The 24,320-nt window shown below is 46.3% G+C and overlaps 1 protein-coding gene across 2 annotated transcripts in view; it reads left to right on the top strand.

The window, feature by feature from the left end:
- Nucleotides 1-24,320, top strand: part of DGCR8 (DGCR8 microprocessor complex subunit) — a 36,624-nt gene that overhangs the window by 9,830 nt on the left and 2,474 nt on the right. For both annotated transcript variants that reach the window (XM_041728579.1, XM_041728578.1), the window contains 8 exons: nucleotides 2,051-2,248; nucleotides 2,507-2,608; nucleotides 3,394-3,492; nucleotides 5,069-5,151; nucleotides 20,907-21,007; nucleotides 21,351-21,457; nucleotides 22,009-22,136; nucleotides 23,760-23,873. In XM_041728579.1, the coding sequence (XP_041584513.1) occupies nucleotides 2,051-2,248; nucleotides 2,507-2,608; nucleotides 3,394-3,492; nucleotides 5,069-5,151; nucleotides 20,907-21,007; nucleotides 21,351-21,457; nucleotides 22,009-22,136; nucleotides 23,760-23,873 (932 nt within the window). The remainder of the gene's footprint in view (nucleotides 1-2,050; nucleotides 2,249-2,506; nucleotides 2,609-3,393; nucleotides 3,493-5,068; nucleotides 5,152-20,906; nucleotides 21,008-21,350; nucleotides 21,458-22,008; nucleotides 22,137-23,759; nucleotides 23,874-24,320) is intronic.

Raw genomic sequence — 24,320 nt, 5'->3', positions numbered from 1 at the left:
AGAAGCAGGCTCCATGCAGGGAGCCTGACGCAGGACTCGATCTCGGGACTCCGGGATCACACCCTGGGCTGAAGGCAAGCGCTAAACCGCTGAGCCACCTGGGGGGTCCCCTGAGCTGTTTTGATACGCTCAGAATGAGCTGCTTTGATCCATAGACTCGGTACTGGAGACAGCCACCATTCTGCAGACATTTCCCACTTCAACCCCACAATTGCTTTTGGCTGTGTGTCGGTGTTTCTCCTCTCTCCTGTGTCTTTTAGCTTAGGCCTACCCATGCAAGTCTCAGTTATCTCTACAGTGGTGGCATGGTAGCAGACCTCTCTCAGCCCACCTGCTGAATCTCTTTCAAAGAGGACTTTGTGTTTTCAGGATTTTTGGTTATTGCTATTTGGATATTGTCTGAATGTTGCTGCCCAGCCTTCCTCGTAACTCATAGGGGTGAGGAGCCTAGAAAAGCTGGAGAGGGGATTGGAGTGACACCACTGCTGAGAGTGGGGAAGGTACCTCAGAGAGGGGCGGCCTCTGTGGAGAGGGCCGGTTGGAACCTCAGGCATCTGGGGAAAGGCAGGGTTTGACACTGGCCCTCAGCTTCCCCCACAGACAGACTGCCGTCTCCTCCTGACCTGCCTGCCTGTTGCCTCCCTCGGCATCCACATCAGCTTCCCCTGTCTTCAGTCAGTGTGTCAGTCAGGGCTTTTCTCAGGACTCAGCTGGAAGGGAGCTTTTGCTTTAAGACTTCAGCGTATTGGTTTTTGTCCAAATTCATCTTTTATGCACATGGAACACCTGAATGAGTTCCTGTTTTTCTGAAAACATCTGCTTTTCACTTCTAACTTTACTCCCTTGGGAGAAGTGACAGCTTATTTCTAGATTCACTTCCCTGCGTTAATGTGTAAAGAAATACGAGGTTTTAGTGTATTATTATTATTTTTAAATATTTTAGTTATTTATTCATGAGAGCTACAGAGAGAGAGCAAGAGAGAGGCAGAGACGTAGGCGGAGGAAGAAGCAGGCTCTATGCAGGAAGCCCAATGTGGGACTCAATCCCGGGACTCTGGAATCACGCCCTGAGCCAAAGGCAGACGCTCAACTGCTGAGCCACCCAGGCATCCCTGGTTTTGGTGTATTAAGTAGGTGCAGATTTCACAGCCTTGAGTTTTAACTACGTATTCCTCAGTCTTACACATGAACCACCCCCTCCACATCCACAGGTGCTGCTCTTAGGGCTGGGCATAAGCCACAAGTGTCCCTGCCTCAGGGCTGACACTTGAGTCAAAAACCAGTGAGGGTGACGTGGCCGTCTAGGATATCCTGGGAGAGAGAAGGCTAGTGCACAACATTAAAAGCTGGAGGCCCCTTGGAAATTCATTGAATTAGAGATGGGTGGTGAGCAGTGGGGCTGGGCCAGGAGCTGTTGCGAAGAGTCATGACAGGTATGAGGCCCCCCCCAGCTTCCTGGGTGTGTTGCTGAGTGTGCAGGCAGCCAGGTGGCTGGAGGGGAGAGCGCAGGGTACACAGTACTTCCACTGCTGTGGTACTTGTTTTGATAGAAAAGTCTTGAAGGCCATCCTGAGTTTTGTGGGTTTTTTCTAAGCTTTTTTCTTTTTTCTTCTTTTTGTTTCAAAAAAATTAAAAGCATCGCAGAAATTTGTCCATAGGGACCTGCCTGAGTAATTTGAGTGAAAGGACGTGATTCTTTGCTTTCTTTGCCCTTCAAAAGGAAAAGGGAAAGGGGAATGGGGATGGCATGGGTGGGACCTGTTTGATGGGCAGCCCATCACCATCCTACTCCCTGGACAGAGGAAACATAACTCTTTTTTTTTTTTCTTTAAGATTTTATTTATTCATAGAGACAGAGACAGAGGCAGAGACACAGGCAGAGGGAGAAGCAGGCTCCACATAGGGAGCCTGACGTGGGACTTGATCCCGGGTCCCCAGGATCACACCCCAGGCTGCAGGTGGCGCTAAACTGCTGCGCCACCGGGGCTGCCCGGAAACATAACTCTTATGTTGGACGTTAGCAATTTTGTTCTCTGATAAATCCACACAGATCTTGAGGAATTTCGGAACTACCTGGAAAAGCGTTTTGATTTTGAGCAAGTCACTGTGAAGAAATTCAGGACTTGGGCCGAGCGGCGGCAGTTTAACCGAGAAATGAAACGGAAACAGGCAGAGTCTGAGAGGCCCATCCTGCCGGCCAATCAGAAGCTCATCACTCTGTCTGTGCAGGATGCACCCACAAAGAAAGGTGAGTTGGGGCATGTAGATTTTATCTTTGGCAGATTGGTTATACCGTTGTTTTACTTGGTGGTCATAGAATGTATGCTTTGTGTGTAAGTTGTATTTATCTCAGAGCTTACATTTACCTTATGAATGCAGAGGCGTACTCCGTTCACGGTCGTGAGCCCCTGATTCAGTGAGTTGCTAACTTGGATGGTGCCAGGTCCCAAGTGCTAGCTTGCGGCAGGTCCTCACGCTGTTGCTGAGTTAGGCCTTCTTGTCACAGAGTTTGTCATTAATCCCAATGGGAAGTCCGAGGTCTGCATCCTGCACGAGTACATGCAGCGCGTCCTCAAGGTCCGCCCTGTTTATAATTTCTTTGAATGTGGTAAGTTTGACCTCCCCTCCCTCAGCCCTGAAGAATCCTATACCTCGCTGGGGTCATGGCTGGGGAGGCGGGAACTGACCAGTAACCACACTGTGCTGGGTTAAGAGGTGAAAGGGCAGGGCAGGGAGAAGCATGCTGTAGGTGGGGGGTCGTTTTCACAGCAGTGTGTCCCATCTGAGGTCAAATGCCCCTGCCTCCCTCTTCCTCTGTCCATATTCCCCCCCCACACACACACACTGTCCTCTCTTCCCTTGCTCTGAGAAAGGACCCCCTGCTGTGTCTCCACCTGTTCCCCCCTCCCCCCCCCCCCCCCCAGTGGATGAAGGGGCCTCAGGCCTGTGCTTCCCACCAGCCGTCTCCTGTGGCCTTCCTCATCACACTTTTGTGAAAACCAGTTTGTCTTCCCCTTGTAATCCTGAACCTAAGAGTCACTCGTTTGTATGTCGTTTCCTTGGCTTCCTGCATTTGCAGTCTCTGCTATTGACCATCCTGTGTCTACCTTTCACAGACACGCTCCCTGTCCCTGGTAGCTTGGCCTTTGACCTCCTATTTTCTTCCATCTTACTAACCCGTGCTCCCCATTTTTCACAATTTTCCTGGCAAGCTCTCTGTCTGCTGACCAACTCTTGACCCTATCTCCAAGCCTCAGAGAGCCCTCATCTCTGCCTTCCAGCAGTAGCCCTTACCCTGCCTTGTCTGTTGGTGCTAGCAGATTGTATGTGTGCATGTGTGCACGCTTTTAATATTTTGGCAAGTATTTTTAAAACCGTAATTTTAATTTTAAGAGAACCCAAGTGAGCCTTTTGGTGCCTCGGTGACCATTGATGGTGTGACCTATGGATCTGGAACTGCAAGCAGCAAAAAACTTGCGAAGAATAAAGCTGGTAATGTGCCTGCTTGTGTGTGTCAGACCCATGCTGCCCACTGTCTGCCTCTCCCCTTGGCTAGGGAGGGCTGGGGATGGGGCAGATCCATTCGAGTTATGTAATCATCTAACTTGGTTTTTTAAAAGTATGTGCTCATTGGAAAAGACTCCTAGAGGAAGTAAAACGTGAGGGGAAAAAAAACTAGGAAACTCCAACCTTCTCTGCTCTCTGGCAGCTGGGCCAGAATCTCTTGCCCTTGTCCCCACCGCCCACAGCTGACTGGGTCATGCTAGCGTGTTCTGGAGTGGGCTTGGTAAAAACTGAGCAAAACGTGGGCATGCTAAGAGGTGACAAAGAGGTAGATCCTTACATTGTTGGCATTCTTAAGTGGTTTTTACACGTTTGAGGATGATTTCCTGAGTTCTTCAATCTCTAGATTTGGGACTGCCACTCACAGAGCCTGTGAAGGCCTGTGTTTTCCAGTTAAAATGGAAGCTCCTCTGCCTCACCATCAGGGTTACTTGGCCTCTTTTTGGGAGTGGAGTACATTTTAGGGTGGGTGTTGGGTGCACCCAAAGCTCTGGTGCCCACAGTTTGATTCTTAAGGTTTCTACCTCTGCTGTGGTATCTTCCAAAGCAGCTCTGCCCTGTACAAAGCATGAAGTCTATCAGTTTTATCACATTCTTACCATGTTTTGGGATTGGTAATGGTGCTTTTGTTCACAAGACTCAAGAGTTTACGTTGGTGTTGCTTTTTGTGGTGTATGCTGAGGATGATCGGGAGGATATGTTATTTTCTGGCCTGCCTTCTGTGAGGCTGTACTGGGCTCACACGCTCCACCTCTCTCCAGGAAGGCCTGCTGTCCATACTAGAGAGATTGTACCAAAAGGCTTTCAGCTTAACAGATTGGTACTACTAAGGTCATGGGGCAGATAGCTCACGTGGGGCCCACTGTGAGAGTGGAAATGTCCTGGCAGTAGGCTCTGCTCTCCCCATGTGTGAGGATCTACTTCCTCTGTCTAGACCCCATTTACTCTTTAGATACCTCACTTGGATGTCTTGCCAGCACCTACGACTCTATACGGTCAGACTGCTGCCCCTCCCCTGTTTCCCAGCACCCCACACCGCCCCACCGCAATGGTGAGTGGCAGCCCTGCTCAGAAATCTGTACTCAGCATTGAGCCATCCTTCTGCTCTGTCCTGCAGACTCTTTTTCAAGAGTATCTGTCTAGTCTCTACTTTTCCCTCCCACACTCAGAGCAGCCTGCTCAGTGCTCAGGCCTCACTGTGTGGCCTGGGTCCTGGTGAGCCATTTGCCTGCACACCATCACCGTGATTTCTCTGAAGCAGATTTCTCCCGCCTTGTCTGCTACAAGTACCTCAGGGCAAGAGTACATATAACCTGGTTTGGCTTTATAAGGCTGCTCAAAGCCTAACACTTGCCCCACTGCATCCTTTGCTCAGGATGTGCTCCTCCATCTTCTACTCTCCCTGCCTCTGAAGTCCTGCACAGGAGCCGACGTGCAGCTTGCTCTGGAGTTGGGAAGCGAGCTGGGCCCAAGCCCTCACCCTTGGAGTTTTTCTTTTTCATAGCCCGAGCTACGCTGGAGATCCTTATCCCTGACTTTGTCAAACAGACCTCTGAGGAGAAGCCCAAAGACAGTGAGGAGCTTGAGGTGAGTGTCAATCCTGCCCTGTCTGGAGCTGTGGCTCCAATGCAGTGTCTGCTCCCTGTCCCCCCTCCCCGTCCCCACCCACCCACCAGCCTATGCAGGTTATAGATTTAACCATCCAAACTCCAGGTGGTTTCATTTGTTCATATTTCATAAAAGGGTAAACTTGTTTTAGTTCCGGCAGGGGGAGATGTCACTTTTGTCAGATTTTTGTGTTCTGTGTCTTGTAATTAGTGAAGAACGTGCAGAATAAGTGTATTTGGAATGAAGGCTGGCTGTCTCAAAGACTGGCTCCCACCACACATCTATAGAGTCCCTAAGTTACGTTGTTTTTTGTATTAACTGTTTAAAATTACTTGTAAATCCTTCTGGGAAATATGATTCTATGGTTACTTGTAGTGAGGGCTTTTCAAACTCTGAAGATGGTATTCTTTTTTATACTGGCTTTCTTGATCTCTGTATACCATAAATTTTGCTCCTTTAAAAAACCATACTGTTGAGTGAATTTTTGTATATTCAGAGTTGTGTAATCATCACAATGGTCTAATCTTAGAATATTTTCATCTCTCTAAAAGGAAACATCATACCAGTTAGCAATAACTCTAATTTTCCCTGTCTCCCAGCTCCTCAACCCCTGGCAACCACTAATCTCCTTTCTGTCTTGCTGGATTTGCTAGCTTGGGACACTTCACATCAGTGGAATTATGCGATATGTGGTCCTTCATTGACTGGCTTTTTTCACTTAAAACATACTGTGTTAGCTGTGGGTTTTATCTGATTAAGGAAGTTTCCTTCTGTTTTGCTTAGTCTTCTTTTTTTTTTCAGGAATGGATGTTGGATGTTGTCCAGTGTTTTTTCCTGCTTCTATTTAGATGATTGGTTTTTGTCTTTTACTTTCCTCATAATGGTGGTATACTGCATGGGTTTCTGAATATTAAACCAACCGTGGATTTCGGAGATAAATCCCACTTGGTCATGGTGTACGTAAGTTTTATGTATTCCTGGATATAGCATGCTGGTAATTTACTAAAGACTTTTGCAGGTATATAAGGGATACTCACTTGTCTGTAGTTTTTCTTGTGATGTGTGGTGTTGGTGTTGAGGGAGTACTGTCTTTACAGAATGAGGTGGAAAGTTGTTTCTCTTCTTTTGCGTGGAATAGTTTGTGAAATGTCGGTATTGATCTTTAAACATTTGGTAGAATCCACCAGGGAAGCCATCTGAGTCTAGACTTGACTTTGAGGTTAATTACCAATTCTGTTTTTTCACATTACTTCTCTCAGATTTCCCACTCCTTTTTGAACTTGTTTGGGGACTTTGTGTCTTTATAGGAATTTTTCCATTTGCTCTAGGTTATCTCATTCATTGGGATACATTTGTTCATAGTATTTCCCTCATGATTTGCTGCATTTTGGTAAGCTTGTGCTGCTCCTGCCTTTATTCCTGATTTTAGTAGTTTGAGTCTCTTTTCTCTTGGTTAGTCTAACAGTTTGTTACTGTCTTTGATCTTTCAAAGATCCAACTTCTGGTTTTGTTTGTTCCTATTGGCTTTTAATTTTCTGTTTGATTTATTACTGCTGTTTCATTTATTTCTGTATTTCCTTTCTTTGGCCGGCCTTAGGTTTGGTTTGTTCTTCTTTTCTAGTATTTTCAGGTTAGAGTATTGATTTGAGGTGTTTTTTTTAAATACTGAAATTTATGGCTATAAATTTTCTTCTGTGTACTACATTAACTGCAGCCCATAAGCTTTAGTGTGTTTTCCTGTTTTCGTTCATCTCAGAGTGTTTTTCTTTTCTTTTTTTTTTTAAGATTTTATTTATTTATTCATCAGAGACATAGGCAGAGGGCCGAAGGCAGGCGCTAAACTGCTGAGCCACCCAGGGATCCCCATCTCAAAGTATTTTTCTACTTTCCCTTGTGATTTCTACCTTGAATCATTGGAGTCATTTTAGGAGCATTTGTTTTTCATATATTTGTGAATTTCCCAAATTTCCTTTTTTTTAAGATTTTATTCATTTATTCATAAGAGACACAGAGAGAGAGGGAGAGAGGGAGAGGCAGAGACACAGGCAGAAGGCAGGCCCCATGCAAGTCCATGGGACTCGATCTCGGGACTCCAGGATCATGCCCTGGACAGAAGGCAGGTGCCAAACTGCTGAGCCACCCAGGGATTCCCCCCCCCTTTTTTTTCCCCCTTTAGTTGTTGATCTTTAATTCCAGTGTGGTTTGAAAACATAGTTTGTATGATTTCAAACATTTTTTTTTTTAAAGATTTTATTTATTTATTATTGTAAATTTTTTTTTTTTATTTATTTATGATAGTCACACAGAGATAGAGAGAGAGAGAGAGAGAGGCAGAGACACCGGCAGAGGGAGAAGCAGGCTCCATGCACCGGGAGCCCGACGTGGGACTGGATCCCGGGTCTCCAGGATCGCGCCCTGGGCCAAAGGCAGGCGCCAAACCGCTGCGCCACCCAGGGATCCCCCTTTTTTTTTTTTTTTTTTTTGTAAATTTCTTTTTTATTTATTTATGATAGTCACACAGAGATAGAGAGAGAGAGAGAGTATTTATTTATTAATGAGAGACAGAGAGAGAGAGAGAGAGAGAGGCAGAGACACAGGCAGAGGAAGAAGCAGGCTCCATGCAGGGAGCCCGACGTGGGACTCCATCCCAGGTCTCCAGGATCACACCCTGGGCTGCAGGCGGCACTAAACCTTTTAAGTCCTTTTAAGTTCATTGAGACTTGTCTGATGACCTGTCTGCCCTGGAGAATGTTACATGTGTGCATGAGGCGAGTGTACTTCCTGCTGTTACTGGGTGAAGCAGATGTTAGTTAGATCTAGTTGATGTATGGTGTTTGGTCTATATCTTTATTGGTCTTCTGCCTAGTTCTTCTGTGGTGTTTTTTTTTTTTTTTTTTCTAGAGAAAGAGAGCGCATGTGTGCCCATGGTGGGGGGGAGGGGGCTGGGTGCAGAAGGAAAGAGAATCCTAAGCAGGTTCCACACCCAGCTCACTTGATCTCACGACCCTGAGATTACAATCTGAGCCGAATTCAAGAGTCAGATGCCACCCAGGTGCCTTGTCTTCCCTGTTACTGAGAGTGGGTATTGGAGTCTCCAGCTGTTACTCTTGAATTATTTCTCCCTTCAGTTCTGTCCATTTTTGTTTCATGTGTTTTGGGGTTGTTAGGTACATATATGTTTGTGGTATTGTGATATAATAAGAAATGTGTGGTCTTTGTTCTTGGTTCCTGGTACAGAGCATCTACAATATATTAGTATTTGCTTATTGTTCCTAGTGTTTGTTATTGTTGTTGTTGTTTAGATTTTATTCATTTATTCATGAGAGACACAGAGAAAGAAGCAGGCTCCCCACAGGGAGTCTGATGTGGGAGTTGATCCCCGGATCCAGGATCATGCCCTGAGCCAAATGCAGATAGACGCTCAAGCACTGAGCCACCCAGGTATCCCTGGCCCTAATTCTTTAAAAAGCTGCAGGCTGATAAAGTAAATGGAAGGGTTTTTTAAAAAGATTTTATTTATTTATTTGAAAGAAAGAGAGCAGAGTTGGGGGAGAGGTAGAGGGGAGGGAGAAGCAGACTCCTTGCTGAGCACAGAGTCCAACATTGGGCTGGATCCCAGGACTCAGAGATCATGACCTGAGCTGACAGATGCTTCACTGACTGAGCCATCCAAGCATCTGGAATGTCTTGTTATTTTTAACACACTCCTTTCTTTCCTTCTCCTTCTTAAATTTATGTATTTAGTTATTCTCTATACCCAGTGTGGGGCTCAAACACAAGACCCCAAGATCAAAAGTTGCATGTTCCACCAACTTAGCCAGCCAGGCCCCTTTCACACATGCCTTTCAGCCACACCTGAGTTTAGGATAATGAAGTGACTTTGGACCACCCCTTTGAATGGGAGCTGGTTGTCCATGGAATCTATCATAAAATTAGAGGGTTAGAGGTTTCAGGCTGCTGACACCACCACCACTTCCCCCTATCCCCCGCATATGTGTGGTGGGGAGGGCACTGGAGATTGAGCTAATCGCTAATGGCCAATTATGTAATCAGTCATGGCTGTGTAGTGAAGCCTTCATAAAAAAACAACCATTAACTGTGAAGGGGTTCGGAGAGCTTCTGAGTTGGTGAACACATTGAGGTGCTAAAAAAGATAGCATACTCAGGGAAGGCACGGAAGCTCTGTACCCCTTCCTTTATACTTCACCCTATTTATCTTTTAAGCCGAGGTAGGTTTGGGAACCGCCGTTGTACAGCTGCTATACAATGAAACACAAGAGAGGGATGCCTGGGTGGCTCAACAGTTGAGTGTCTGCCTTCAGCTCAGGACATCATCCCAGGGTCTGGAGATCGAGTCCCACATTGGGCTCCCAGCGAGGAACCTGCTTCTCCCTCTATCTCTGCCAATCTCTCTGTGTCTCTCAGTAAATAAATTTTTAAAATCTTAAAAAAAAAAAAAAGACACAAACATAGGCGACAACCTGGACGTGAAGTTATTTAGCATCAGGTGGTGGCAGTAGTCTTGTGGGACTGAGCCCTTGAGTCTGCTCCAACTCCTGGCAGTTAGTGTTTAGAACTGCTTGTGGAAGCCCACACATTTGGTGTCACAAATGTTGAAACTAGAAGTCAGTTTTTTGTTGTTGTAGTTGTTAAAGATTTTATTTATTTATTCATGAGAGAGAGAGAGAGAGGCAGAGACACAGGTAGAGGGAGAAGCAGGCTCCACGCAGCGAGCCTGATGTGGGATCCCGGGTCTCCTGGGTCACGCCCTGGGCTGAAGGTGGTGCTAAACCGTTGATCCACCCGGGCTGCCCCAGAAGTCAGTTCTGTTTAATGTTCATATAGTTAGGTCATTTTGATGGATAGACCCTTTATCATTATTAAATATCCTTTATAGTAACATTTTTTGTTTTAAAGTCAGTTTTGTCTGATATAGTCACTCAAACTCTTATTCTTTGCCATGTCTTTCCTTGTTTTTTACTTTTAGCCTAATAGTGACTTTGAATCTAAATCATGTCTTTTATAGGCAGCATATAATTGAGTTTTGTTTTTATCCTCTGTCAATCTCTGCCTTTTGAGCAGAGGGCTTAGGCAATTCTTTTAAAAAAGATTGCGTTTTATTTTACTTTTAAAGATTTTATTTATTCATGAGAAACACAGAGAGGCAGGAACATAGGCAGAGGGAGAAGCAGGCTGCATGCAGGAAGCCTGATGTGGGCCTCGATCCCAGGACTCTGGGGTCACACCCTGAGCCAAAAGCAGATGCTCAGCTGCTGAGCCACCCAGGTGTGTCTTTAAAGATTTGTTTGAGAGACAGTGTGAAGGAGAGTGGGAGGAGTGGCAGAAGGAAGAAATCCACACACACACTTCCCCACTGAGCCCGTACCTGCCCTGCTGGATCCCACCATCCATGAGACCATGACCTGAGCCAAAACCGAGTCAGATGCTTAACCAGTTGAGCCACCCCGGTGTCCCTAAAGATTTTATTTTTAAGTACTCTCTGCACCCAGTGTGGAGCTTGAACTCAATCCTGAGATCAGGAGTTGCCTGCTCCACTGATTGAGCCAGGCAGGCATCCTTTTGAATTCAGTTTATCAACTTTTTTTTTTGTTGTTGTTTTTTTCCAGGAGGGTTGGGGTGCTTAGTCCATTGAAATGTAATTTCTGGGCAGCCTGGGTGGCTCAGCAGTTTAGTGCCGCCTTCAGCCCAGGGCGTGATCCTGGAGACCCCAGATCAAGTCCCACGTTAGGCTTCCTGCATGGAGCCTGCTTCTTCTCCCTCTGCCTGTGTCTCTGCCTCTCTCTCTCTCCCTCTCTGTGTTTCTCATGAATAAACAAAATCTTAAACAAAAATTTTAAATTAAAAAAAAAGAAATATAATTTCTGATAAGGTAGAGTTGGTATATGCAATTACACGGTTTGTGTTCTGTTTTGTGTCTTTGTTCCTCAGGTTCTCCATTACTGTCTTCTTTGCCTTAAGTTCTTCAGTTCTTTTCTCAGAGGCTGCCCTGGGGAATTCCAGTCACATCTAAACTGAAAACAATCTAGTTTGGACTGATGCCAACTGCAGTTATATACAAAAACTTTGTTCCTATATGTGTCTGTTAATCCTCACTCTTTTTTTTTCTTTTTTAAGGTGGGGGTGAGGGAGGGAGAGGGAGAAGCAGGCTCCATGCAGGGAGACAGAAGTGGGACTCCATCTGGGTCTCTCCAGGATCATGCCCTGGGCCAAAGGTGGCGCTAAACTGCTGAGCCACCCAGGCTGCCCTATCCTCACTTTTATGCTTTGTCACAAATGACCTCTCCATTATGTTGTGTGTCCATAAACGTGGATTTATAATTATTGCTTTATGTAGTTCTCTTTTAATTTAGATAGAAAAAAAAGTTAGAAATAATGTGTGTTTATATTATCTTTTATTTACTGTAGTTAACTTTACCTTTTGTAATATCCCCAATTTGTTAACAATCTGTAGTGTCCTTTTACTTCAGCCTGAAGGCTTTTAGTATGTCTTGGAGGGCAGTTCTACTACCAGTGGATTCTCCCAGTTTTTATCTGAGAATGTCTTAATGATGCCCTTTTTGAAGTATAGTTCTGCTGGATATAGAATTCTCAGTTGACGTTCTTTTTTTTTTATGGGAATTTGTCATCTTATGCCTTCTGGCCTCTACAATGAATGAGAAGTTAGCTGTTTATTGTAATGAGAGTCATGTTATTGATGAGTTATTTCTCTTAATGTTTTCAGGGTTTCTTCTTTGCCTTTGGCCTTTGACAGAAATGTGTAGGTGTAGATTTCCTTAATTTATTCTTTTTGGAATTCGTTGAACTTCTTGAATATGTAATGTTTTTCATCCTTGAGAAATTTTAGCCTTTATTTCCTCAATTTTTTTTTCCCCTTTTATTCTTCTTTCTGGGTCTCCCATTATTATGTAAGCTGATACATTCCCATGGTATCCCACAGGTCTCATAGACACATAGACCTCATAGACACTGGCCTGTTTTTGTTTTTTTGTTGATGTTTTTTTAAAATATTTTTCAGACTGGGTATTTTCGATTTGCCTGTCTTCCCCCCTTCCCACCACCCCCCCTCCCCCAAGTAGGCTCTGCGTCTAGAGTAAAGCCTAATAAATTTGGGGCTTGAACTCACCACTCTGAGATCAAGAGTCAGAAGCTCAACCAATTGAGCCACCCAGGCATCCCTTCAATTTGCCTAAGTTTGCTGAGTCTTCTGACTATTTGAATCTACTTTTGAACTCTCTGGTGAATTTTTAATAGTTTTTATGTCTTTATTGATACTTTGGTGAGATATTGTTCTTGTGCTTTCTTTTAATTCTTTCGACATGATGTTCTGTTTGTTTCTTTAGTTCTTTGAGCATATTTATTATAGTGGATTTAAAGTCTTAGTAAATCCAGTTTCCTCAGGGATGGTTTGTATTGACTGCTTTTCCCTATCTTGTAGGGCATATACATTTGTGTTTCATTTCATGTCTCATAAATTCTTTTGTTGAAACCTAGACGTTTTAAATAATGTGGCAACTGTGGATAACAGATTACCTCCCTTTCCCAAGATTTATTGGCTTTGCTATTTTTGTTGCTGTCTATTTAGTGATTTTGTTAGTTTGCTAGGACTGGCATAATGGCTATCACAACCTGGGTGATCTAAACAACAGAATTTTTTGGCCTCATGATTCTGGAGGCTAGACGTCTAAAATCAAAGTTGTCAGTAGGTTTGGTTCTTTTTGGGGCTGGGAGGAAAGGAAGTCTTTTAGGCCTCTCTCTGTCATTTGGAGATAGCTGTTGGAGATAACTGGTTTTGTCTCTGTGTGTGTTTCCAGATCTCCTCTTTATGAAAATAGTAGTCAGATTAGGGCCTACCCTGATGACCTCATTTTAACTTGATTGTCTCTGTAAGGACCCTGTCTGCAAAAAACGTCACATAATGACGTACTGGGAATTAGAATTTCAACATATGAATTTGTTGGAGGGACATATTTCAACCCATAGCAGTGACTCTCCTAGACTATTCTGTGAAATCCAGATCAGAGATTTCCTGACCTAAACCAATATGTCTCCTAGCCTTTCCCAGTGGCCTCTTTATACATGTTGGGGGTGCAGTCACCTTTAGCGCTGTAGTAGTGGACAGCTATATTTTAGCCTTTATTTCCCACTTGCATAGAGCTTCTGAGTCAATCGTGTGAGAGATTTGGGCCTTCTTGGGTCTTTCCTGGGCATGCATGTGGCCATCTAGATCCCCAGATAAGTTGGAGCTTTTCAGTGTCCTTTATGGGCATCACGTTCTCTAGCTTTCCCCATTTATGTTTTCTGACCTGCCTCTTGCCTACCAGCTGGTATCCCAGCCTCAGGCAATTGCAATATGAAACAGTTGCCACTGATTATTTTTGACAAATTTCCTGGGGAATTGGGCTGTTCTGAGTGAGCTCTGAGTTGGGTCATGCAAAGGCAAGTTTTAAAATGGGGCTTTTCAGGTGTGCCTGGGTAGCTCATTTGGTTGGATGTCTGCCTTCGGCTCAAGTCATGATCCCAGGGGCCTGGGATTGAGCTCCATATCAGGCTCCCTGCTCAGCAGGGAGTCCACTTCTCCCTCTTCTTCTGCTCCTGACCCCCCTCATGCTTGTTCTCTTGCATTCTCTCTCTTTCTCAAATAAATAAATAAAACCTTAAAAAAATAAATGGGACTTTTCTATAGAGCTGCCAGCGCCTGGGCCAGATAGCAATGGTTCTTTGGGGTTGGGTTGTTGGGGAACCTTCGTACCTTTTTCAGTGGCTGTGAGGCTGCGGGTTCCTCAGGCTAACACAGAGCTGGGAAGAGGAGACAGGAATGGGTCAAGTTAAAATGCTACAAAGCTCATTGACATTCCAAGATTCAGCCATTTTTCTTGAATAATGCTTCTCAGATTGCCTTTTAATTTCCAGAATTTTGAAAAAGTTGATTCTGACAATTTTAGTCAGCATTCTTGTTGATTCTATGGAGGAAACAAATTTTAGAGGTCCCTTATTCTGCCCCTCTGTAAGTGCTTCAGGATGCATTAAAATTTTTTTCTAATCTTTTTAGACAGATGCTGTTATAAAATATGGTAAAGTGCCCATCACAGTGTTAAATGTATTCCGTGCTTCATTGTTGTAGATGAGCGACAGGTCACAAAGCCCATTCAGCAGACATAATCTCAAAAGGATTAGCTCCTCCAGGAAAAATCACATTTTCAGCCTAATTTCTAAATAACCCAACTGTGGAACAGTGGTGTTCAGGGAGGCTTCCAAGGCATGTTGGAGAACCTGTTACCGAGACCCCTCCTCACAGCCTGCCAGGGCCCTTAGGGTCTGTTGTCATGCTTGATGATACATGGGCTCTGTTGGTTGCACTGCACTGTCCTCTGATACAAGGTAGCAGAAGCTGGAAGGGTAACTGTGGTTCTGGTGCAGGGAGTCCACCTGTCCTGGCCCGAGGCCGCCTTTTAGGAGGATGGAATTTTGCTTTGTCCCAGCAGCTGATCTGAGCAGGCTTTGCTGTTGATCCCTGGTCGGGAGGGGGACAGGGGTGCGGGGACAAGGTGTCTGACCAGTCTCCGCTTACCAGACCCACATCCCCTCACCTGTGGCTATTATTGGCTTGAGAAAGTTTTGACATGTTGAGATAATAGTAAATTCTCCAGGGTTAGTAGAACAGCAAGGGTTAGGAATGCCTTCCCTTGGCTTCAAGATAACATCCAAGACGGTCTCTATTTAGTGTTTTGGCTTCTAAGGTACCAGCATCTTGTTTGGTTGGTGGTTGAATCAATAAGCAGTTCAGTCCAGTTTTTAATCTAGAAGTCTCTGCTTGCTCTGTCTATGGTTACTTTAGTGTTTGGCACCATTGTATTTCCCTAAGCAGGGACCACCCAGTTTCATTCTGGTCAGCACGAGGACCCAGGGGTGCGTTCCATGCTCTCCCACCCTTGACAGGACATGTGTGTTGCAGAGTGGCCTGTTGCTCCAGTTCCTGCTCTGTCCTAGCTGCCGTTTGTAGTCCTTCCACCTGCATTGTGGCCTCCTCATATGTGGCAGTGAGATGTGCACCTGGAGGGCTTCAGCCTTACCCCAGACTGTACCACCAACCTTGTCGCTGCCTCACACTTGGTGATCAGAGGACACTTGGTGATTAGAGGCTGGTAGTTCCCTCATTTGTTGGAGGCGCATGGTTTTGATGATGACCGGCTGGCAGTCTTTGTGCTTGGTTCTTTCATCGTCCGCCTTTCTTCCTGCCCTGAATCTGTGAGGTCACTGGGGCTACAGCCTCTTCCTTGGAGCCTTTCCCATCTGGGCCTCTAATAAGGCATTTGCCTTAGGCATCTGCCATGACAAATGCTGTGGGTTTCTGGAATTTGTGCCTCAGGTTGTACTGAATAGTAGTTAAAATTCAGGTTCTGGCCATGTACTCTGGGGCTCTTCTGAAAAGTGAGGGATCTTTCCAGAAATGATCTCAGAATGTAGCCTGAGAAAGAATTTCCCAGGTGGAGGAGGCCACATGGGCAGCTTGAAAATCCCAGGTAAAAGTTTCCTCATACATATAAGGGGCTTTTCAGTGCTGGTTCTCCAGTTCTCTAACACTAGTGAGGTATCTACAACTCTGCTCAGTTTTTACAATGTCTACGTGACACTGGCTTAGTCCCACAAGACTGCCCACACTTCACATTCCAGCCACAGATGGGGTGCCCAGGCCAACCACATTACCCAGCCTACTGCAGATTCAGGGGTTCCCATGATTTCACTCAGGCTCATTAATTTGCTTGAACTAGAACTTTTTTAGAATTTGCTCTCAGAACTCAGGGAAACACCTTATGTTTACTGGTTTATTATAAAGGATACAAATGGACAGTCAGATGAACAAGTCCTTAATTGTGTTTGGTCTTTCTAATGACCAGTCCCATCATAAAGGTCCCATCCTGAAACTACCAGGGTTCCCCACCTGCCCCTGCCCCTAGCCTTCTCATTGCCATAAACTCAGGTGAGGTCCAGAGGCTCTCTTAAATAACCAGAGCTACTCTTGTCATTCAGGAAATTCTAAGGGTTTTAGGAGCTCCATGCCAGGAACTCAATACAAGTACCAAATAAGAGTCCAATGACCCAAAAATGTCCTCATCCTCTTTTTTCTCACTTGGAATTTAATTGTATATGTGCGCGTATACACACACATTGTCTTTTTCTCTTGTTTAAAATTCTTAAAGATTTTATTTATCTATTCACGAGAGACACAGCTGCAGAGACTCAGGTGGAGGGAGAAGCAGGCTCCATGCAGGGAGCCTGATGTGGGACTTGATCCTGGGATCACACCCTGAGCCAAAGGCAGACGTTCAACCGCTGGGCCACTCAGGTGTACCCCTTGTTTTAAAATTTGTCAGAGAAAAAACTAGCTTCTCTGTCAGGTTGGATGAGTTACAGCAGCACAATCCTGACTGATACGAATTGCTGTCTTGCTCCTAAAGAATTGTGACAGTGTTTGTATAACACTCTTCTGAGTAGCTCAGCAGGTGGTGACTTATCTCCCCCATGATGCTTCTCTGGAGGTGGGGGCAGCTTTTCCTTCTTGTGTGAGCTCCAGCTGTGGATGCTGGTTCTTTGGGAGTTCTTGCTGTGCACTGCTGTCCTTGAGACACAGTGACACAACGTCCACGCACAGTGGTGGCATGAATATAGAATGTCTGGAGTTTGAGAGCTGCCATGGAAGCAGAGGCTCAGGGCAAGGCATGTTTGGTGTTCATTGAAAAGGCAAAAGCAGATGACCAGAATTGGCACCATGCCTCTTCATAAGACCTGGGGTGATTTCTTCTCAGTATGTTACAGCTTTTCAGATAGCTGTTGGAGGTGGTTGGTTCATGGTTATTCTAGAATTTACTTGGGAGTGATCTGTTGTTTTTGCCTTTTTGTTTTTTTTCCCCAATTTATTTTTTAATTTACAGAGAGTTACAGGTACTTTTTAGGAGTTTTGAAATGTGTATAGTTTTGTCACGTAACCCACAGTACAGTCAAGCAGAAGAACATTTTCAGATCTTCTCCCACCCCAGTTCTCTCTTTTCATCTGGTAGGCGCTGAGCTGCCTCCCTAGGTTAGCCAGTTCCCAAATGTCTTAACAGTGGAGTTACAGGGCAGATGGCCTTAGAACCAGGCTCCAACTCAGTGATGCACCAACTGTTTTGGTGCCTGTGTCAGTGTTTGGGTCATTTTTGCTGCTGAGCATGCCCACCACAGGGAGTGCTGGGTGTGTTCTTCCTTCTTGACTGAGGGGTGTTGAATGCATTTCCAGTTTTGGGTGGTTAGCGCTTGTTTGCTATGAGGCTGTCCAGGTTTCCATGTGAGCATAGATAAGCACCCAGGATGGCTTTGCTGGGCTATTCGGTAGCTGTGTGTTCAACTGGATGCCTTCGCACATCTGTAGGGAGCAGCATGTATGTGTGGGTCTGTCTCTGTGCTCAGTTCTGCCTCCTTGATCTGTGTCCTTTCACCAATGCCACATCTTCTTGAGGACATAATTTTTTTTTTTTTTAAGATTGGTTTTTTTTTAAGAGAGCAAGCCAGTGAGTGTGGTGGGGCAGAGGGAAAGAATCCCAAGCAGATTCCGTTGAGTGTGTAGCCTTGTGTGGGCTCGATCTCAAGACCCTGAGATCATAAACTCAGGAGTCAAACGCTTAACCGACTGTGCCACCCAGGTGGCCCCGATGACATGAAATCTTGAAATCAGATAGTGTAAACCCTCTAACTTTGTTCTTTTTCAAAACTACTTTCCGGTTATTCATGTTGCTTTGCCCTTCCATACAGAAACAATATGTCAGTATGGAAAGTTCTTTTGAGATTCTGATTGGAATTGTGTTAAATCTGTAGATAAATTCGGGGAAGATGGACTTCTAACAGTATTGCATCTTTCAGCTCACAAGCCCGGTATGTCTCCCCATTTAAAAAAAAAATACTTATTTATTCATTCATGAAAGACACACAGAGAGAGGTAGAGATATAGGCAGAGGGAGAAGCAAGCTCCCTGTGGGGAGCCTGATGCGGGACTCGATCCCAGTACCCCGGGATCACGCCCTGGCCAAAGCAGACACTCAACCACTAAGCCACCCAGGCGTCCCTGTCTCCCCATTTATTGAGGTTTTCTTTCATGTCTTGTATTGCTGCTTGGTCATTTCCAGTATGTAGATCCTGCACTCATTTTCTTAGATTTAGATGTAAGTATTTCCATACAGGTTTTGGAGCTATTGTGGGAAGCACTTTAGTTTCAGTCTTGACTATGGATTGCTAATATAGAGAGATGGAATGTTCTGTCTGTATGTTGACTGTGTGTCTTGCAGCTTTGCAAACTGTGTTACTAGTTAATAGCCAGTAGTTTTTCTGGAGATTTCTTTGGAATTTCTGTGTACAGACCAGGTTGACTATGATTAAAGATGGTTAGGTTTCTTCCTTTCCAATCTAGATGCCTTTTATTTCTTTTTCTTGGATGATGCTCTTACTGCAAGCTCCATTACACATTGAGCAGCATTGGGGAGAGTAGACATCCTAGTCTTGTTCCTGATCTTTGGCAGGAAGCACCCAGCCTCTGACCACTGAGTGTGAAGTCAGTTGTTGGTTTTTTGTCAGTACCTCTTAGGTCAAGGAAAGGTTCTTTTTCTGTTCTTGGTTTGTTGAGAGTTTTTATCATGGAAAGGGTGTTGCAGTTTGTCAAGTGTATCTGTATCTCTTGATATGATAAGGCTTTTTCAAACTTTCAAGTTGTTGATAATGAATTATGTTAATTGGTTTTTAAAAACTGCATTTCTGGGGTAAGTCCTCCTTGGGGACAGCATATATTTGCTTTTATGTATTGTTGGTTGTGAATTGCTAATATCACTGAGGATTTTGACACCTGTGTTCAAGGGAAATCAGCTTGTTTTCTTTTTGTCTGATATTAATAATGTGTTGCTACTAACATCATAAGATAAATTGGCAATTGTCTCTTCTTGAGGTTTTTGAAAGATTTCTCTAGAAGTGGTGTCATTTTTCCCCCCCTTAAATGGTTGGCAGTTATCACCAATGAGGCAGGCCATCTGCACGTGGAGTTTTCTCTACAGGGAAGTTTTAACTACAAATTCAACTTCTTGAATAGGGCAATTTGAGTAGTTTGCATTTTTCAAGGAATAGGTCCATTTTCTCTAAATTGTTGAATTTATGGGTGCTGGGCTGTCTGTGGTACTCCCTCAGGTTCCTTCAGTGTCTTAAGCACCGAGTATCCGGGCTTCTGCTGTACTGTCGTCTGTGGGTCACTTCTACCTTTTGTGCGGTGGTTCCTATATGCCCCTCGCAGGTTAACCATCAGCAACATGTGGCTATGGCACCAGCGCAGGTAGTTGTGGTGTGGGTGTTTGCCAGCAGCTGTTGGATGTCTTTGGCTTCTGAGTGTGTGTGTGCTTCTGCTCTTTCAAGGAGGATCCTGGGCACACAGGTGGTTCTCCACCTCTCAGCTTGACCACAGGTCCACAGCCCAGGTGCTGGCTGCGGGTTAGAGACTGGGTTCTCATAGATTGGGCGAGAGAGCCAGTCACCGCCGATGCGTCAGCTACCGGCCAGCCATTGAGGACGTCTAGGACCTGACGTCTTGGTGAATAACTTTCCCTGGAAACTGATCCACGCTGGTACAGATATTTGGAAATGGAGGTATCTTGTGTGGACCTATTGGAAGACAATAACCAAATGAGGGCAGTTAGCTTTTCAGCTCACTAAAGTCTGCAATTTTCCTCAGAAATAGCACCTTGCTTTCCTTGACTCAGTCACAGTGAGTCTCTGCCTCCCTGCTCTGAGCAGCAGTGTTGTGTTCTTATAAGAAAAGGGAGGGAGATGGAAAAAAAGACCATGTGGAGATAGGAGTGATGCTGCCACAAACCAAGGAAAGCTTGGGGCCATCAGAACCTGAGAAAGTCAAGGAAGGATCTCCCTAAGAGGTTTCAAGGGAGGGATGCAGCCCCTTGACTCCTTGCTTTTGGACTTCTGGCCTCCAGAATTGTGAGAAAATAAGCCACCCACTTTGTGATACAGTAGCCCTAGAAGCTCAGCAGGTGCCACCAGGGAGGTGGGCTATGCTGAGTGGGCTAGGCCACATCCTCCATTCACTGGCGTGGCTCGGCAGAGGCCCAAGCATGGTTGGGGTCACAGCCACTTCCTGGCTGCTGCCTGCCTGCCTCTGTTGTATAGAATTTCCCTTTTTCCCCCTAAATGGGTTATGTGGTTTCTCATGAATGCTTCTTAGTTGTTCTGTTCTCTGGTTATAGTGACTGGTCTCAGAGCCAGGACAGGACGACTTTGTGTTTGAAACAGGAGCCAGACCAGGCCCTTTGCAGCCTTTAGGGAGCTTGCCATTTTTAGAGTCGTTTCTGTCTGACTTACCTTCTCTCCTATAATCTCACGATGATCTTCAATTTTTTTTTCTAAGGTTGTCTGTCTTTAGATTTCTAATTGTCTGATCAGACTCAGATTCAGAAAAGGCTTCCCAGCAGCACCAGGCTCTGCCACCGTCACAACATGTTCTCTCCAACCTAGCACAGTGCTGCTCGTCCTGTCTCAGGGGGGCAGCTGAACACTGAGGTGGGGGTATGAGGTGCTCCTTGAGGCAATAAAGAGGACAGGAAATTTCTGGAGGAAGCAGACAGCATGGGGAACAGCTCCGCGCGGCCAGTGGGCTAGGTCTAGCACTTAGGAGTGGCTGCTTTGTTTTGTAGTATTTTAACCACATCAGTATCGAGGACTCACGGGTCTACGAGCTGACCAGCAAGGCCGGACTGTTGTCTCCCTATCAGATCCTCCACGAGTGCCTTAAAAGGTAGGGTGGGTGCTTCCCCTTCTGAGTAGGGGTGATGGGGGCTTCTCTTTTGGTACCCAGTGTCTTTATTAGCCATTTATCTTAGCTTAAGAGCTAGGAGGTTAAAGTCTGAGCCATTGCAATTGTTCCATGTGTGCACAGAAGCCCCTTGTGTCTGGTGGTCAGTCAGAATCTGTGAGATCAGATGAGGTACACAAAAAATGTCCTCCCCTCTTCAGCTGAGAAGCAGTTTGGGGAGAGGGTTGGCACTGTCTTCAAAGGGCCTTTCAAGGACTTTCCTGAAGCTGCCATTTCCTCCTCCTCCTCAGCCAATGTCACCTGTTGTCTATACTTTTTCTTAAAGAAACCATGGAATGGGTGACACATCCATCAAGTTTGAAGTGGTTCCTGGTAAAAACCAGAAGAGTGAATATGTCATGGCGTGCGGCAAACACACAGTGCGCGGCTGGTGTAAGGACTGCCTCCTCCACTTCCTGCCACCCCACCACAATTTCCAATGACTCCTGGGGAGGTGGCACCCTGCTGTGTGGCCTCTCTGGGAGCCCTGAGCCTCTGTGGCTTGGTCTTGGGCCACTGCTCTGGCGTCACCCGAGCACCTGCCTTGTGTGCTGACCGCCTGCGATGGTGGTGTCCACTAGCATCTCCTCCTGACCTCTGAAGGCCAGTCAGCCTAAGGCAGGACTGTGGTAGTCCTGCCTGCACCATCCCCGTCCTCCTAGTCTGGGCTTGGGCTGGTTATTTGGGTTAGACCGTGTTCCCTTCCTGCCACCTGTGCCCCCATCCAACCCATGGTCCCTGTAGCCGGAGGAGGGGTGTCCTGGAATGGCAGCAGAGTTGCTGCCCTACCACACACTCTGTGTTGTCCTTCCCCCTCTTGTTGAACATGCCCTCAGCTTGGGGGGTGGGAGGACAGCAAGTGTGTTCCTGTTTAGGAAAGGTGGCCATGTTGACAGCTGTATGTTAGGGACTCCCTTTCCACATTTCATCTTCCTTCCTCACAGGTAAGAATAAGAGAGTTGGAAAACAGTTAGCCTCTCAGAAAATCCTTCAGCTGCTGCACCCACATGTCAAAAACTGGGGGTCTTTGCTGCGCATGTATGGCCGTGAAAGCAGTAAGATGGTCAAACAGGTAATGGGGCCCCTCCCCTGGGCCTAGGGCAGCCTCTGTTTCTCATCCTCCTCCCACCCCGGAGCACCCGTCTGGGGTTCTGCTGTCACAGGGACAAAGTTGGGCAGCTGTGCTCTTGTTCAGCACCACCTCTTAGGCTCTGCTGGGCCCTCATTGTGACCTCTGGGAGGTGGCAGTTCGTTGGTGCTGTTTCTTCCTCCCTGAGAAACCTGGGCCTGGCACTGGCTGTGTGGGGATGGCCCATCCTGCAAGAGGTGTAGGTGGTGAGTGATGCCAGCTCCAGTGGAGAGGAAGCTTCTGAGCTGAGCCCTGCTGTTGTGCCCTCACGGGGCTGGGAGCCTTGGGTTTAATTTGAGGACCCCTAGGAGCTTGAGGGAGAGTAAGAGATGTAGGGCAGCTTTTCTTGACTATGAATACTGGTTTACCTTTGCTAAACTGTACAGGTCCTGTTTGGTATCTGCTGTTTTGCCGAGATCGTGAGATTTAAACCAATACCCTTAGGTTTGTGTGCTTTGTGGGGTAGAGGGAAGTACTGTGAGGCATTTGTTTTGTTTTGTTGTTGTTTTTTAAGATTTTATTTATTTATTCATGAGAGACACAGAGGGAGAGAGAGAGAGGCAGAGAGACAGGCAGAGGGAGAAGTGGGCTTCATGCAGGGAGCCTGATGTGGGACTCAATCCCGGGTCTCCAGGATTGCATCCTGGGCCGAAGGCAGGCATCAAAACTGCTGAGCCACCCGGGGATCCTGTGCATTTATGGTTTTTAATTTTTCCCCTGGTTTCCAGAAACAGTCTGAATTATTGGCACCCCAGTAGGAGGAGGAGTGGGGTCATTGTGGAATCCCTGAAGAGGCCCTTGTTTTGGACTTGACAAGAGAGGGTGAAGGAGGTGACACTGGGCCCTTAGGGTGTGCTTCAAGGAACTTCAAGATAGGTGTTACTGAGAAAACTTGGATGCAGTGCAGATGAGGTTGACTTCTGCCTCTATGTGCCTTACTTTTGTGCAGCATCTTTCTTGGGCTAAGATTGAGAGAGAGAAAGCCTGCTTTCTCTTTCTCTCCCTCTCCCCATGAATGGAAACCTTCCCTCGGTTGTACGGCTAGGGTCCAGTCTAGGCACAGCCCCAGCATGCATCTTTTGGAAGGCAGTTGGTGTCTGACACTCCAAGGCATGGCAGGCGTCCTTAGAGATGGCTTCTTACCCGAGGAAGGGTCTTGGGACAGCTTGGTCCTGCGCTGGAAGCCATAGGGCATGCAGACGTAGAGAGCATGTGTCTAGGTTGATGGGCTTCCAGCTGGGCCCCAGTGCCAGGGTGTGTCCCATCTGGCAGTGTGCCGTTCTGCTGGCTGAGGCTGTGCTGTGGTCATTACATCCTGAGTGCCCAGTGCCGATGGCAGGAGTGGAGGCAGGTGGGTGCCAGGGTACCCTTGCCTTATGAAGCGGGGAGGCCGTGCTGCTGCTTCCTGCTGAGGGGGAGGCAAAAGTGAGGATGGCATGGTCAGAAGGTGAGCTGGGCAGCCATGGACTGGTCTATGTTCTCTGCGGTGCGTCAGCCTGCTGGCCACAATGTGTTGATGAGGCCTGCCCTGGGCACTCCTGAGAGTGAGGCACTGTGCTCCCCCAGGAGACCTCAGACAAGAGTGTGATTGAGCTGCAGCAGTACGCCAAGAAGAACAAGCCAAACCTGCACATCCTGAGCAAGCTGCAGGAGGAGATGAAGAGGCTGGCTGAGGAGAGGGTGAGCATGCAGGCTTGGCCGGCACCACAGGCCACGGCTCCTCCATGCCCTCATCACCTTGCCCTCAGTGGAGGGGGGGCCGTTGAGTTAAAGGCCAAAGGGGAAAAGTGGGGGCGGGGGCAGGTGCGGGGGGAATCAGCCTCCAGGAACCCATTTCTGGCTCCTCAATACCTTGGTAGTGCTCCTCTTTTCCAGTGAGTCCTCAGCACTTTAGAGTAGATTTCCTTTTTCTTGGATTTCAGCATTCATGACACTTGAATCAAATTGCTTCATCTTTTAGTAATTATTATAGAGCTCTTCTGCCTACGGTTGTGAAAGGCCCAGGCTTCTGGCCATTTCCACTCAGTATCAGCTATATGAAGGCAGAGATAGTGCACCCACCAGGTCTCCCTTATTCAGGGTCCTGTGGGCAACAGATTGCCATCCTGGACCTCTCCCTTGGGTTCT

This window comes from Vulpes lagopus, chromosome 14 (genome assembly GCF_018345385.1).
Source record: "Vulpes lagopus strain Blue_001 chromosome 14, ASM1834538v1, whole genome shotgun sequence".
Lineage (NCBI taxonomy): Eukaryota > Metazoa > Chordata > Mammalia > Carnivora > Canidae > Vulpes > Vulpes lagopus.
The sequence above is the reverse complement of the archived record's forward strand: the minus strand, read 5'-3'. Positions and strand labels throughout refer to the sequence as shown.